The following is a 19,077-nucleotide window of genomic DNA, read 5'->3' on the forward strand; positions in this document are numbered from 1 at the left end:
TGGGCAGGAGCAGGGGGGTAGGTGGTGGAGGAGGAGAGGGGGGTGAATGGGCAGGAGCAGGGGGGTAGGAGGTGGAGGAGGAGAGGGGGGTGGATTGTTGTATATCTCTTGGACGGAAGACAACAGCACATTAACCGTGATCACTGACTGTGAGAAACAGAGAGTGAGAGACGTCACTTTATTGCCCAATGAATATCATCCCCGTGTGTGTCACTAGTTCATTCTCTTTTTCCCAAAAAACATCAACACACTCACTCGCTCTTTGACGTACGTAGATGCATAAAGGGCATGTGGGGAGAGGGGGTAGGGGGGAAATGATGGTGTGTGTAGGGGGGTAGTGAGTTAGGGTTACCACGACAGTTGGTCAGATAGGATGCCCTACTGGAATCATGCACTCTGAGGCAGGAATGGAAGGATGGCGTGAGGGAGGGGATGGAGGGAGGGATGTCTGAGAGGAGAGAGGTGGAGGTTATGTAGAGAGTTAAGGGGTTGTCCATCTACACAGTCATACTAGAGTAAACATTAACAGTAGTATACTATGTCGGCCTCGCGTCCGTTCCCTTTGAGCGTAAACGCTGTTTATTCTACAGCTTGGTGGAATTCCCTGGAGGAGGAAATGGTGGAGCAACATCAGCATGATGAAATGATTGGCTCCCAAAATCACGTTTGCAATTGGAGCTTCCTGTTTTTCCAGCGTTGCGTCATATTCAACATTCCCTCTGTTTACACATCCAAGGCTGTGAGGTAGGCAGGATCAGAGCCTTAACCTTCACCTCCATTACACTACAGTCACTTACAGGAGACATACAGTAACCAATGGTGTCATTTAGAACAGGAGTTTTACACTACATAAACCAATTGGAATACCAGAAGGGTTATTTGGACAATACCAACATATTAAAATGTAAATGTAAAAAAGTATGATAAATATTATGAAATGATTCAAATGTGCCCTTATTGTATTCCAGGGATGATCAACTCCCAGCCAATCAGAGCGCAAGGATCAAACCCAGCAGACACTCTGACCCATCAAAAGGCTTCATATGACAGTGAGGAAACCATGTAAGAGACAGTCGCGTGCAGAACTACACGGCGCCAGGGTTTGTCAGGGCTACGCAAAGATTGACTAACCCAGTAAAGTTGGACTAAGTGAGTCAGGTTTGTCTGGCCAGGAGGCCAAGGGAAGGCCATGTCACAGGTTCCCTACTCTCACTCTCTGATGTCTTACTAATGTTTCATACACACACGGACACAGTCACAGACATAGGGACGGCTGTAGTAAGCCGTGACACAGTCACAGACATAGGGAGGGCTGTAGTACGCTGTGACACAGTCACAGACATAGGGAGGGCTGTAGTAAGCCGTGACACAGTCACAGACATAGGGAGGGCTGTAGTACGCTGTGACACAGTCACAGACATAGGGAGGGCTGTAGTAAGCCGTGACACAGTCACAGACATAGGGAAGGCTGTAGTACGCAGTGACACAGTCATAGACATAGGGAGGGCTGTAGTAAGCCGTGACACAGTCACAGACATAAGGAGGGCTGTAGTACATCGTGACACAGTCACAGACATAGGGAGGGCTGTAGTACGCCGTGACACAGTCACAGACATAGGGAGGGCTGTAGTACGCCGTGACACAGTCACAGACATAGGGAGGGCTGTAGTAAGCCGTGACACAGTCACAGACATAGGGAGGGCTGTAGTAAGCCGTGACACAGTCAAAGACATAGGGAGGGCTGTAGTACGCCGTGACACAGTCACAGACATAGGGAGGGCTGTAGTAAGCCGTGACACAGTCACAGACATAGGGAGGGCTGTAGTACGCCGTGACACAGTCACAGACATAGGGAGGGCTGTATTAAGCCGTGACACAGTCACAGACATAAGGAGGGCTGTAGTACGCCGTGACACAGTCACAGACATAGGGAGGGCTGTAGTAAGCCGTGACACAGTCACAGACATAGGGAGGGCTGTAGTGAGCCGTGACACAGTCACAGACATAGGGAGGGCTGTAGTACGCCGTGACACAGTCACAGACATAGGGAGGGCTGTAGTAAGCCGCGACACAGTCACAGACATAGGGAGGGCTGTAGTACGTCGTGACACAGTCACAGACATAGGGAGGGCTGTAGTAAGCCGTGACACAGTCACAGACATAGGGAGGGCTGTAGTACGCCGTGACACAGTCACAGACATAGGGAGGGCTGTATTAAGCCGTGACACAGTCACAGACATAAGGAGGGCTGTAGTACGCCGTGACACAGTCACAGACATAGGGAGGGCTGTAGTAAGCCGTGACACAGTCACAGACATAGGGAGGGCTGTAGTGAGCCGTGACACAGTCACAGACATAGGGAGGGCTGTAGTAAGCCGTGACACAGTCACAGACATAGGGAAGGCTGTAGTAAGCCGTGACACAGTCACAGACATAGGGAGGGCTGTAGTACGCCGTGACACAGTCACAGACATAGAGAGGGCTGTAGTACGCCGTGACACAGTCACAGACATAGGGAGGGCTGTAGTAAGCCGCGACACAGTCACAGACATAGGGAGGGCTGTAGTACGCCGTGACACAGTCACAGACATAGGGAGGGCTGTAGTACGCCGCGACACAGTCACAGACATATGGAGGGCTGTAGTACGCCGTGACACAGTCACAGACATAGGGAGGGCTGTAGTACGCCGTGACACAGTCACAGACATAGAGAGGGCTGTAGTATGCCGTGACACAGTCACAGACATAGGGAGGGCTGTAATAAGCCGTGACACAGTCACAGACATAGGGAGGGCTGTAGTACGCCGTGACACAGTCACAGACATAGGGAGGGCTGTAATAAGCCGTGACACAGTCACAGACATAGGGAGGGCTGTAGTACGCCGTGACACAGTCACAGACATAAGGAGAGCTGTAGTAAGCCGTGACACAGTCACAGACATAGGGAGGGCTGTAGTAAGCCGTGACACAGTCACAGACATAAGGAGGGCTGTAGTACGCCGTGACACAGTCACAGACATAGGGAGGGCTGTAGTAAGCCGTGACACAGGTTCATCTGATGTATAACATTTGAACACACACACACACGGCTGGTATAGACCATGTCACAGGTTACTCTGATGTATAACATTTTAACACACACACACGGCTGGTATAGACCATGTCACAGGTTACTCTGATGTATAACATTTTAACACACACACACATGGCTGGTATAGACCATGTCACAGGTTACTCTGATGTATAACATTTTAACACACACACACACGGCTGGTATAGACCATGTCACAGGTTACTCTGATGTATAACATTTTAACACACACACACACACGGCTGGTATAGACCATGTCACAGGTTCCTCTGATGTATAACATTTTAACACACACACACACACGGCTGGTATAGACCATGTCACAGGTTACTCTGATGTATAACATTTTAACACACACACACACACGGCTGGTATAGACCATGTCACAGGTTCCTCTGATGTATAACATTTTAACACACACACACACGGCTGGTATAGACCATGTCACAGGTTACTCTGATGTATAACATTTAAACACATACACACACACGGCTGGTATAGACCATGTCACAGGTTACTCTGATGTATAACATTTTAACACACACACACACGGCTGGTATAGACCATGTCACAGGTTCTCTCTGATGTATAACATTTTAACACACACACACACACGGCTGGTATAGACCATGTCACAGGTTACTCATATGTATAACATTTTAACACACACACACACACGGCTGGTATAGACCATGTCACAGGTTACTCTGATGTATAACATTTTAACACACACACACGGCTGGTATAGACCATGTCACAGGTTACTCTGATGTATAACATTTTAACACACACACACACACGGCTGGTATAGACCATGTCACAGGTTCCTCTGATGTATAACATTTTAACACACACACACACGGCTGGTATAGACCATGTCACAGGTTACTCTGATGTATAACATTTTAACACACACACACACACGGCTGGTATAGACCATGTCACAGGCTCCTCTGATGTATAACATTTTAACACACACACACACGGCTGGTATAGACCATGTCACAGGTTCCTCTGATGTATAACATTTTAACACAACACAACACACACGGCTGTATAGACCATGTCACAGGTTCTCTCTGATTGTATAACATTTAACACACACACACACACGGCTGGTATAGACCATGTCACAGGTTACTCTGATGTATAACATTTTAACACACACACACACGGCTGGTATAGACCTGTCACAGGTTACTCTGATGTATAACATTTTAACACATACACACACACGGCTGGTATAGACCATGTCACAGGTCCTCTGATGTATAACATTTTAACACACACACACACGGCTGGTATAGACCATGTCACAGGTTACTCTGATGTATAACATTTTAAAACACACACACACACACGGCTGGTATAGACCATGTCACAGGTTACTCTGATGTATAACATTTTAACACACACACACACGGCTGGTATAGACCATGTCACAAGTTCCTCTGATGTATAACATTTTAACACACACACACACACACACACACGGCTGGTATAGACCATGTCACAGGTTCCTCTGATGTATAACATTTTAACACACACACACACACACGGCTGGTATAGACCATGTCACAGGTTCCTCTGATGTATAACATTTTAACAGACACACACACACACACACGGCTGGTATAGACCATCTCACAGGTTCCTCTGATGTATAACATTTTAACACACACACACGGCTGGTATAGACCATGTCACAGGTTCTCTCTGATGTATAACATTTTAACACACACACACACGGCTGGTATAGACCATGTCACAGGTTCCTCTGATGTATAACATTTTAACACACACACACACACGGCTGGTATAGACCATGTCACAGGTTCTCTCTGATGTATAACATTTTAACACACACACACACACGGCTGGTATAGACCATGTCACAGGTTCCTCTGATGTATAACTTTTTAACACACACACACACACACACACGGCTGGTATAGACCATGTCACAGGTTCTCTCTGATGTATAACATTTTAACACACACATACACACGGCTGGTATAGACCATGTCACAGGTTCCTCTGATGTTTAACATTTAACACACACACACACACGGCTGGTATAGACCATGTCACAGGTTCCTCTGATGTATAACATTTTAACACACACACACACACGGCTGGTATAGACCATGTCACAGGTTCCTCTGATGTATAACATTTTAACACACACACACACACGGCTGGTATAGACCATGTCACAGGTTCATCTGATGTATAACTTTTAACACACACACACACACACACACACACACACACACACGGCTGGTATAGACCATGTCACAGGTTCTCTCTGATGTATAACATTTTAACACACACACACACGGCTGGTATAGACCATGTCACAGGTTCTCTCTGATGTATAACATTTTAACACACACACACACGGCTGTATAGACCATGTCACAGGTTACTCTGATGTATAACATTTTAACACACACACACACGGCTGGTATAGACCATGTCACAGGTTCCTCTGATGTATAACATTTTAACACACACACACACGGCTGGTATAGACCATGTCACAGGTTCTCTCTGATGTATAACATTTTAACACACAGACACACGGCTGGTATAGACCATGTCACAGGTTCTCTCTGATGTATAACTTTTTAACACACACACACACGGCTGGTATAGACCATGTCACAGGTTCTCTCTGATGTATAACATTTTAACACACACACACACACGGCTGGTATAGACCATGTCACAGGTTCCTCTGATGTATAACATTTTAACACACACACACACGGCTGGTATAGACCATGTCACAGGTTCCTCTGATGTATAACATTTTACACACACACACACGGCTGGTATAGACCATGTCACAGGTTCCTCTGATGTATAACATTTTAACACACACACACACGGCTGGTATAGACCATGTCACAGGTTCCTCTGATGTATAACATTTTAACACACACACACACACGGCTGGTATAGACCATGTCACAGGTTACTCTGATGTATAACATTTTAACACACACACACACACGGCTGGTATAGACCATGTCACAGGTTCCTCTGATGTATAACATTTTAACACACACACACACACGGCTGGTATAGACCATGTCACAGGTTCCTCTGATGTATAACATTTTAACACACACACACACACACACGGCTGGTATAGACCATGTCACAGGTTCCTCTGATGTATAACATTTTAACACACACACACACGGCTGGTATAGACCATGTCACAGGTTACTCTGATGTATAACATTTTAACACACACACACACACACAGCTGGTATAGACCATGTCACAGGTTCCTCTGATGTATAACATTTTAACACACACACACACACGGCTGGTATAGACCATGTCACAGGTTCTCTCTGATGTATAACATTTTAACACACACACACACGGCTGGTATAGACCATGTCACAGGTTCTCTCTGATGTATAACATTTTAACACACACACACACACGGCTGGTATAGACCATGTCACAGGTTACTCTGATGTATAACATTTTAACACACACTCACACGGCTGGTATAGACCATGTCACAGGTTCCTCTGATGTATAACATTTTAACACACACACACACGGCTGGTATAGACCATGTCACAGGTTACTCTGATGTATAACATTTTAACACACACACACACGGCTGGTATAGACCATGTCACAGGTTCCTCTGATGTATAACATTTTAACACACACACACACACACGGCTGGTATAGACCATGTCACAGGTTCCTCTGATGTATAACATTTTAACAGACACACACACACACGGCTGGTATAGACCATCTCACAGGTTCCTCTGATGTATAACATTTTAACACACACACACGGCTGGTATAGACCATGTCACAGGTTCTCTCTGATGTATAACATTTTAACACACACACACACGGCTGGTATAGACCATGTCACAGGTTCCTCTGATGTATAACATTTAACACACACACACACACGGCTGGTATAGACCATGTCACAGGTTCTCTCTGATGTATAACATTTTAACACACACAACACGGCTGGTATAGCCATGTCCACAGGTTCTCTCTGATGTATAACATTTTAACACACACACACAACACACGGCTGGTATAGACCATGTCACAGGTTCCTCTGATGTATAAATTTTAACACACACACACACACACACACGGCTGGTATAGACCATGTCACAGGTTCTCTCTGATGTATAACATTTTAACACACACATACACACGGCTGGTATAGACCATGTCACAGGTTCCTCTGATGTTTAACATTTTAACACACACACACACACGGCTGGTATAGACCATGTCACAGGTTCCTCTGATGTATAACATTTTAACACACACACACACACGGCTGGTATAGACCATGTCACAGGTTCCTCTGATGTATAACATTTTAACACACACACACACACGGCTGGTATAGACCATGTCACAGGTTTCATCTGATGTATAACTTTTTAACACACACACACACACACACACACACACACACACACGGCTGGTATAGACCATGTCACAGGTTCTCTCTGATGTATAACATTTTTAACACACACACACACGGCTGGTATAGACCATGTCACAGGTTCTCTCTGATGTATAACTTTTTAACACACACACACACACACGGCTGGTATAGACCATGTCACAGGTTACTCTGATGTATAACATTTTAACACACACAACACACGGCTGGTATAGACCATGTCACAGGTTCCTCTGATGTATAACATTTAACACACACACACACACGGCTGGTATAGACCATGTCACAGGTTACTCTGATGTATAACATTTTAACACACACACACACGGCTGGTATAGACCATGTCACAGGTTCTCTCTGATGTATAACTTTTTAACACACACACACACGGCTGGTATAGACCATGTCACAGGTTCTCTCTGATGTATAACATTTTAACACACACACACACGGCTGGTATAGACCATGTCACAGGTTCTCTCTGATGTATAACTTTTAACACACACACACACGGCTGGTATAGACCATGTCACAGGTTCTCTCTGATGTATAACATTTTAACACACACACACACACGGCTGGTATAGACCATGTCACAGGTTCCTCTGATGTATAACATTTTAACACACACACACACGGCTGGTATAGACCATGTCACAGGTTCCTCTGATGTATAACATTTTACACACACACACACGGCTGGTATAGACCATGTCACAGGTTCCTCTGATGTATAACATTTTAACACACACACACACACGGCTGGTATAGACCATGTCACAGGTTACTCTGATGTATAACATTTTAACACACACACACACACACACACGGCTGGTATAGACCATGTCACAGGTTCCTCTGATGTATAACATTTTAACACACACACACACGGCTGGTATAGACCATGTCACAGGTTACTCTGATGTATAACATTTTAACACACACACACACACACAGCTGGTATAGACCATGTCACAGGTTCCTCTGATGTATAACATTTTAACACACACACACACACGGCTGGTATAGACCATGTCACAGGTTCTCTCTGATGTATAACATTTTAACACACACACACGGCTGGTATAGACCATGTCACAGGTTCTCTCTGATGTATAACATTTTAACACACACACACACACGGCTGGTATAGACCATGTCACAGGTTCCTCTGATGTATAACTTTTTAACACACACACACACACGGCTGGTATAGACCATGTCACAGGTTCTCTCTGATGTATAACATTTTAACACACACATACACACGGCTGGTATAGACCATGTCACAGGTTCCTCTGATGTATAACATTTAACACACACACACACACGGCTGGTATAGACCATGTCACAGGTTCATCTGATGTATAACTTTTTAACACACACACACACACACACACACGGCTGGTATAGACCATGTCACAGGTTCCTCTGATGTATAACATTTTAACACACACACACACGGCTGGTATAGACCATGTCACAGGTTCTCTCTGATGTATAACATTTTAACACCACACACACAACGGCTGGTATAGACCATGTCACAGGTTCTCTCTGATGTATAACATTTTAACACACACACACACGGCTGGTATAGACCATGTCACAGGTTACTCTGATGTATAACATTTTAACACACACACACACGGCTGGTATAGACCATGTCACAGGTTCCTCTGATGTATAAACATTTTAAACACACACACACACGGCTGGTATAGACCATGTAACAGGTTCCTCTGATGTATAACATTTTAACACACACACACACGGCTGGTATAGACCATGTCACAGGTTCTCTCTGATGTATAACATTTTAACACACACACACACACGGCTGGTATAGACCATGTCACAGGTTCCTCTGATGTATAACATTTTAACACACACACACACGGCTGGTATAGACCATGTCACAGGTTCCTCTGATGTATAACATTTTAACACACACACACACGGCTGGTATAGACATGTCACAGGTTCCTCTGATGTATAACATTTTAAACACACACACACACGGCTGGTTATAGACCATGTCACAGGTTCCTCTGATGTATAACATTTTAACACCACACACCACACACACGGCTGGTATAGACCATGTCACAGGTTCCTCTGATGTATAACATTTTAACACACACACACACGGCTGGTATAGACCATGTCACAGGTTACTCTGATGTATAACATTTTAACACACACACACACACACACAGCTGGTATAGACCATGTCACAGTTTCCTCTGATGTAAAACATTTTAACACACACACACACGGCTGGTATAGACCATGTCACAGGTTACTCTGATGTATAACATTTTAACACACACACACACACACGGCTGGTATAGACCATGTCACAGGTTCTCTCTGATGTATAACATTTTAACACACACACACACGGCTGGTATAGACCATTTCACAGGTTCTCTCTGATGTATAACATTTTAACACACACACACACACGGCTGGTATAGACCATGTCACAGGTTACTCTGATGTATAACATTTTAACACACCACACAACACGGCTGGTATAGACCATGTCACAGGTTCCTCTGATGTATAACATTTTAACACACACACACACAGGCTGGTATAGACCATGTCACAGGTTCCTCTGATGTATAACATTTTAACAGACACACACACACACACACACACACACGGCTGGTATAGACCATGTCACAGGTTACTCTGATGTATAACATTTTAACACACACACACGGCTGGTATAGACCATGTCACAGGTTCCTCTGATGTATAACATTTTAACACACACACACACACGGCTGGTATAGACCATGTCACAGGTTACTCTGATGTATAACATTTTAACACACACACACACGGCTGGTATAGACCATGTCACAGGTTCCTCTGATGTATAACATTTTAACACACACACACACACGGCTGGTATAGACCATGTCACAGGTCTCTCTGATGTATAACATTTTAACACCCACACCACACACGGCTGGTATAGTACCATGTCACAGGTTCTCTCTGATGTATAACATTTTAACACAACACACACCACGGCTGGTATAGACCATGTCACAGTTTCCTCTGATGTATAACATTTTAACACACACACACACGGCTGGTATAGACCATGTCACAGGTTCTCTGATGTATAACATTTTTAACCACCACACACACAACGGCTGGTATAGACCATGTCACAGGTTCCTCTGATGTATAACATTTAACAAACACACACACACGGCTGGTATAGACCCATGTCACAGGTTCCTCTGATGTATAACATTTAACACACCACACACACGGCTGGTATAGACCATTTGTCACAGGTTACTCTGATGTATAAATTTTTAACACACACAAACACGGCTGGTATAGACCAGGTCCACAGGTTTCCTCTGATGTAACATTTTAACACACACACACACACGGCTCGGTATAGACCATGTCACAGGTTACTCTGATGTAAACATTTTAACACACACACACACGGCTGGTATAGACCATGTCACAGGTTCTCTCTGATGTATAACTTTTTAACACACACACACACGGCTGGTATAAGACCATGTCCAAGGTTCCTCTGATGTATAACATTTTAACACACCACACACACGGCCTGGTATAGACCATGTCACAGGTTCCTCTGATGTATAACATTTTACACACACAAACACGGCTGGTATAGACCATGTCACAGGTTCATCTGATGTATAACATTTTAACACACCACACACACGGCTGGTATAGACACAGTCACAGGTTCCTCTGATGTATAAACATTTTAACACACACACACACACACACACGCTGGTATAGACCATGTCACAGGTTCCTCTGATGTATAACATTTTAACCCACACACCACACGGCTGGTATAGACCATGTCACAGGTTACTCTGATGTATAACATTTTTAACACACACACAACACACGGCTGGTATAGACCATGTCCACAGGTTCCTCTGATGTATAACATTTTAACACACACACACACACGGCTGGTATAGACCATGTCACAGGTACTCTGATGTATAACATTTTAACACACACACACACACGGCTGGTATAGACCATGTCACAGGTTCCTCTGATGTATAACATTTTAACACACACACACACGGCTGGTATAGACCATGTCACAGGTTCCTCTGATGTATAACATTTTAAACACACACACACACTGCTGGTATAGACCATTTCCCAGGTTCTCTCTGATGTATAACATTTTAAACACACACACACACGGCTGGTATAGACCATGTCACAGGTTCCTCTGATGTATAACATTTTAACACACACACACACACGGCTGGTATAGACCATGTCACAGGTTCCTCTGATGTATAACATTTTAACACCACACACACACACGGCTGGTATAGACCATGTCACAGGTTCCTCTGATGTATAACATTTTAACACACACACACACACGGCTGGTATAGACCATGTCACAGGTTACTCTGATGTATAACATTTTAACACACACACCACACGGTCTGGTATAGACCATGTCACAGGTTCCTCTGATGTATAACATTTTACACACACACACACCGGCTGGTATAGACCATGTCACAGGTTACTCTGATTATAACATTTTAACACACACACCACGGCTGGTATCGACCATGTCACAGGTTCCTCTGATGTATAACATTTTACACACACACACAACGGCTGGTATAGACCATGTCACAGGTTACTCTGACTGTATAACATTTTAACACACACACACACACGGCTGGTATCGACCATTGTCAAGGTTCCTCTGATGTATAACATTTTAACCACACACAACACCACGGCTAGGTATAGACCGATGTCACAGGTTACTCTGATGTATACATTTTACACACACACACACACGGCTGTATAGACCATGTCACAGGTTCCTCTGATGTATAACCTTTTAACACACACACCACACGGCGGTATAGAACCATGTCACAGGTTACTCTGATGTATAACATTTTAACACACACACACACGGCTGGTATAGACCATGTCACAGGTTCCTCTGATGTATAACATTTTAACACACACAACACACACACACACGGCAGGTATAGGACCCATGTTCACGGTTACTCTGATGTATAACATTTTTAACACACACACACACGGCTGTATAGACCATGTCACAGGTTCCTCTGATGTATAACATTTTAACACACACACACACACGGCTGGTATAGACCATGTCACAGGTTACTCTGATGTATAACATTTTAAACACACACACCACACGGCTCGTATAGACCATGTCACAGGTTCCTTGATGTATAAACATTTTAACACACACACACACGGCTGGTATAGACCATGTCACAGGTTCCTCTGATGTATAACATTTTAACACACACACACACACGGCTCGTATAGACCATGTCACAGGTTCCTCTGATGTATAACATTTTAACACACACACACACACGGCTCGTATAGACCATGTCACAGGTTCCTCTGATGTATAACATTTTAACACACACACACGGCTGGTATAGACCATGTCACAGGTTCTCTCTGATGTATAACATTTTAACACACACACACACACGGCTGGTATAGACCATGTCACAGGTTCCTCTGATGTATAACATTTTTAACACACACACACACGGCTGGTATAGACCATGTCACAGGTTCCTCTGATGTATAACATTTTTAACACACACACACACGGCTGGTATAGACCATGTCACAGGTTCCTCTGATGTATAACATTTTAACACACACACCACACGGCTGGTATAGACCATGTCACAGGTTACTCTGATGTATAACATTTTAACACACCACACACACGGCTGGTATAGACCATGTCACAGGTTCCTCTGATGTATAACATTTTAACACACACACACCACGGCTGGTATAGACCATGTCACAGGTTACTCTGATGTATAACATTTTAACACACACACACACACCGGCTGGTATAGACCATGTCACAGGTTCCTCTGATGTATAACATTTTAACACACACACACACACGGCTGGTATAGACCATGTCACAGGTTCCTCTGATGTATAACATTTTAACACACACAACCTACCACACACACACACGGCTGGTATAGACCATGTCACAGGTTCTCTCTGATGTATAACATTTTTAACACACACACACACGGCTGGTATAGACCATGTCACAGGTTCCTCTGATGTATAACATTTTAACACACACACACACGGCTGGTATAGACCATGTCACAGGTTCCTCTGATGTATAACATTTTAACACACACCCCACCACGGCTGGTATAGACCATGTCACAGGTTCCTCTGATGTATAACATTTTAACACACACACACACGGCTGGTATAGACCATGTCACAGGTTCCTCTGATGTATAACATTTTAACACACACACACAGGCTGGTATAGACCATGTCACAGGTTCCTCTGATGGTAGAACGTTTTAACACACACAACACGGCTGGTATAGACTCATGTCAAGTTCTCTCTGATGCTATAACATTTAAACACACACACACACACGGCGGGTATTAGACCATGTCACAGGTTCCTATTGAGTATAACATTTTACCACACACACACACACACACGGCTGGTATAGACCATGTCACAGGTTTTTACTTAGAGTATTAACATTTTTAACACACACACCACACACGGATGGTATAGACCATGTCACAGGTTCTCTGATGTATAACATTTTACACACACACACACACGTGCTGGTATAGACCATGTCACATTTTACTCTGATGTATAACATTTTAACACACACACACACACGGCTGGTATAGACCATGTCACCGGTTCTCTCTGATGTATACACTTTTAACACCACACACCACACCACACGGCTGGTATAGACCATGTCCACAGGTTACTCTGATCGTATAACATTTTAACACACACACACACACGGCTGCCGTATAGACCATGTCACAGGTTCCTCTGATGTATAACATTTTAACACACACACACACACACACACGGCTGGTATAGACCATGTCACAGGTTACTCTGATGTATAACATTTAACCACACACACACCGGCTGGTATAGACCATGTCACAGGTTCCTCTGATGTATAACATTTTAACACACACACACACACGGCTCGTATAGACCATGTCACAGGTTCCTCTGATGTATAAATTTTAACACACACACACACGGCTGGTATAGACCATGTCACAGGTTCCTCTGATGTTTAACATTTTAACACACACACACACACGGCTGGTATAGAACATGTCACAGGTTCTCTCTGATGTATAACATTTTAACACACACACACACGGCTGGTATAGACCATGTCACAGGTTACTCTGATGTATAACATTTTAACACACACACACACACGGCTGGTATAGACCATGTCACAGGTTCCTCTGATGTATAACATTTTAACACACACACACGGCTGGTATAGACCATGTCACAGGTTCCTCTGATGTTTAACATTTTAACACACACACACACGGCTGGTATAGACCATGTCACAGGTTCTCTCTGATGTATAACATTTTAACACACACACACACGGCTGGTATAGACCATGTCACAGGTTACTCTGATGTATAACATTTTAACACACACACACACACGGCTGGTATAGACCATGTCACAGGTTCCTCTGATGTATAACATTTTAACACACACACACGGCTGGTATAGACCATGTCACAGGTTACTCTGATGTTAAACATTTTAACACACACACACACACGGCTGGTATAGACCATGTCACAGGTTCCTCTGATGTATAACATTTTAACACACACACACGGCTGGTATAGACCATGTCACAGGTACTCTGATGTATAACATTTTAACACACACACACACGGCTGGTATAGACCATGTCACAGGTTACTCTGATGTATAACATTTTAACACACACACACACACGGCTGGTATAGACCATGTCACAGGTTCCTCTGATGTATAACTTTTTAACACACACACACACACACACGGCTGGTATAGACCATGTCACAGGTTACTCTGATGTATAACATTTTAACACACACACACACACGGCTGGTATAGACCATGTCACAGGTTCCTCTGATGTATAACATTTTAACACCACACACACACACGGCTGGTATAGACCATGTCACAGGTTACTCTGATGTATAACATTTTAACACACACACACACACGGCTGGTATAGACCATGTCACAGGTTCTCTCTGATGTATAACATTTTAACACACACACACACGGCTGGTATAGACCATGTCACAGGTTACTCTGATGTATAACATTTTAACACACACACACACGGCTGGTATAGACCATGTCACAGGTTCTCTGATGTATAACATTTTAACACACACACACACACACGGCTGGTATAGACCATGTCACAGGTTACTCTGATGTATAACATTTTAACACACACCACACACGGCTGGTATAGACCATGTCACAGGTTCCTCTGATGTATAACATTTTAACACACACACACACACGGCTCGTATAGACCATGTCACAGGTTCCTCTGATGTATAACATTTTAACACACACACACACGGCTGGTATAGACCATGTCACAGGTTCCTCTGATGTTTAACATTTTAACACACACACACACACGGCTGGTATAGACCATGTCACAGGTTCTCTCTGATGTATAACATTTTAACACACACACACACGGCTGGTATAGACCATGTCACAGGTTACTCTGATGTATAACATTTTAACACACACACACACACGGCTGGTATAGACCATGTCACAGGTTCCTCTGATGTATAACATTTTAACACACACACACACGGCTGGTATAGACCATGTCACAGGTTCCTCTGATGTTTAACATTTTAACACACACACACACACGGCTGGTATAGACCATGTCACAGGTTCTCTCTGATGTATAACATTTTAACACACACACACACGGCTGGTATAGACCATGTCACAGGTTACTCTGATGTATAACATTTTAACACACACACACACACGGCTGGTATAGACCATGTCACAGGTTCCTCTGATGTATAACATTTTAACACACACACACACACGGCTGGTATAGACCATGTCACAGGTTCCTCTGATGTATAACATTTTAACACACCCACACACACGGCTGGTATAGACCATGTCACAGGTTCACTCTGATGTATAACATTTTAACACACACACACACACGGCTGGTATAGACCATGTCACAGGTTACTCTGATGTATAACATTTTAACACACACACACACGGCTGGTATAGACCATGTCACAGGTTACTCTGATGTATAACATTTTAACACACACACACACGGCTGGTATAGACCATGTCACAGGTTACTCTGATGTATAACATTTTAACACACACACACACACGGCTGGTATAGACCATGTCACAGGTTACTCTGATGTATAACATTTTAACACACACACACACACGGCTGGTATAGACCATGTCACAGGTTACTCTGATGTATAACCATTTTAACACACACACACACACGGCTGGTATAGACCATGTCACAGGTTCCTCTGATGTATAACATTTTAACACACACACCACGGCTGGTATAGACCATGTCACAGGTTACTCTGATGTATAACATTTTAACACACACACACACACGGCTGGTATAGACCATGTCACAGGTTCCTCTGATGTATAACATTTTAACACACACACACACGGCTGGTATAGACCATGTCACAGGTTACTCTGATGTATAACATTTTAACACACACCCACACACGGCTGGTATAGACCATGTCACAGGTTCCTCTGATGTATAACATTTTAACACACACCACACACGGCTGGTATAGACCATGTCACAGGTTACTCTGATGTATAACATTTTAACACACACACACACACGGCTGGTTATAGACCATGTCACAGGTTACTCTGATGTATAACATTTTAACACACACACACACACACGGCTGGTATAGACCATGTCACAGGTTACTCTGATGTATAACATTTTAACACACACACACACACGGCTGGTATAGACCATGTCACAGGTTACTCTGATGTATAACATTTTAACACACACACACACGGCTGGTATAGACCATGTCACAGGTTCCTCTGATGTATAACATTTTAACACACACACCACACGGCTGGTATAGACCATGTCACAGGTTCCTCTGATGTATAACATTTTAACACACACACACACACGGCTGGTATAGACCATGTCACAGGTTCCTCTGATGTATAACATTTTAACAGACACACACACACACGGCTGGTATAGACCATGTCACAGGTTCTCTCTGATGTATAACATTTTAACACACACACACACACGGCTGGTATAGACCATGTCACAGGTTCCTCTGATGTATAACATTTTAACACACACACACACACACACACGGCTGGTATAGACCATGTCACAGGTTACTCTGATGTATAACATTTTAACACACACACACACACGGCTGGTATAGACCATGTCACAGGTTCCTCTGATGTATAACATTTTAACAGACACACACACACACGGCTGGTATAGACCATGTCACAGGTTACTCTGATGTATAACATTTTAACACACACACACACACGGCTGGTATAGACCATGTCACAGGTTCTCTCTGATGTATAACATTTTAACACACACACACACGGCTGGTATAGACCATGTCACAGGTTACTCTGATGTATAACATTTTAACACACACACACACGGCTGGTATAGACCATGTCACAGGTTACTCTGATGTATAACATTTTAACACACACACACACACACGGCTGGTATAGACCATGTCACAGGTTACTCTGATGTATAACATTTTAACACACACACACACACGGCTGGTATAGACCATGTCACAGGTTCCTCTGATGTATACATTTTAACACACACACACACACGGCTGGTATAGACCATGTCACAGGTTCTCTCTGATGTATAACATTTTAACACACACACGGCTGGTATAGACCATGTCACAGGTTCCTCTGATGTATAACATTTTAACACACACACACGGCTGGTATAGACCATGTCACAGGTTACTCTGATGTATAACATTTTAACACACACACACACGGCTGGTATAGACCATGTCACAGGTTCCTCTGATGTATAACATTTTAACACACACACACAACGGCTGGTATAGACCATGTCAACAGGTACTCTGATGTATAACATTTTAACACACACACACCACGGCTGGTATAGACCATGTCACAGGTTACTCTGATGTATAACATTTTAACACACACACACCACGGCTGGTATAGACCATGTCACAGGTTACTCTGATGTATAACATTTTAACACACACACACCACACGCGCTGGTATAGACCATGTCACAGGTTACTCTGATGTATAACATTTTAACACACACACACACACGGCTGGTATAGACCATGTCACAGGTTCCTCTGATGTATAACATTTTAACACACACACACGGCTGGTATAGACCATGTCACAGGTTACTCTGATGTATAACATTTTAACACACACACACACACGGCTGGTATAGACCATGTCACAGGTTCCTCTGATTATAACATTTTAACA

The 19,077-nt window shown here is 43.6% G+C and overlaps 1 protein-coding gene across 1 annotated transcript in view; it reads left to right on the plus strand.

Annotated features, from left to right (window-relative positions):
- Nucleotides 1-528: 528 nt before the first annotated feature.
- The window catches only part of LOC115188415 (interleukin-11-like), a 36,014-nt gene continuing 17,465 nt past the window's right edge, over nt 529-19,077 (plus strand). Inside the window, exons 1-2 of the mRNA XM_029747259.1 lie at nt 529-744; nt 969-1,062. Coding sequence (XP_029603119.1) covers nt 1,044-1,062 — 19 coding nt within the window. The 5' untranslated portion in view covers nt 529-744; nt 969-1,043. The remainder of the gene's footprint in view (nt 745-968; nt 1,063-19,077) is intronic.

Source organism: Salmo trutta, chromosome 3 (assembly GCF_901001165.1).
Source record: "Salmo trutta chromosome 3, fSalTru1.1, whole genome shotgun sequence".
Lineage (NCBI taxonomy): Eukaryota > Metazoa > Chordata > Actinopteri > Salmoniformes > Salmonidae > Salmo > Salmo trutta.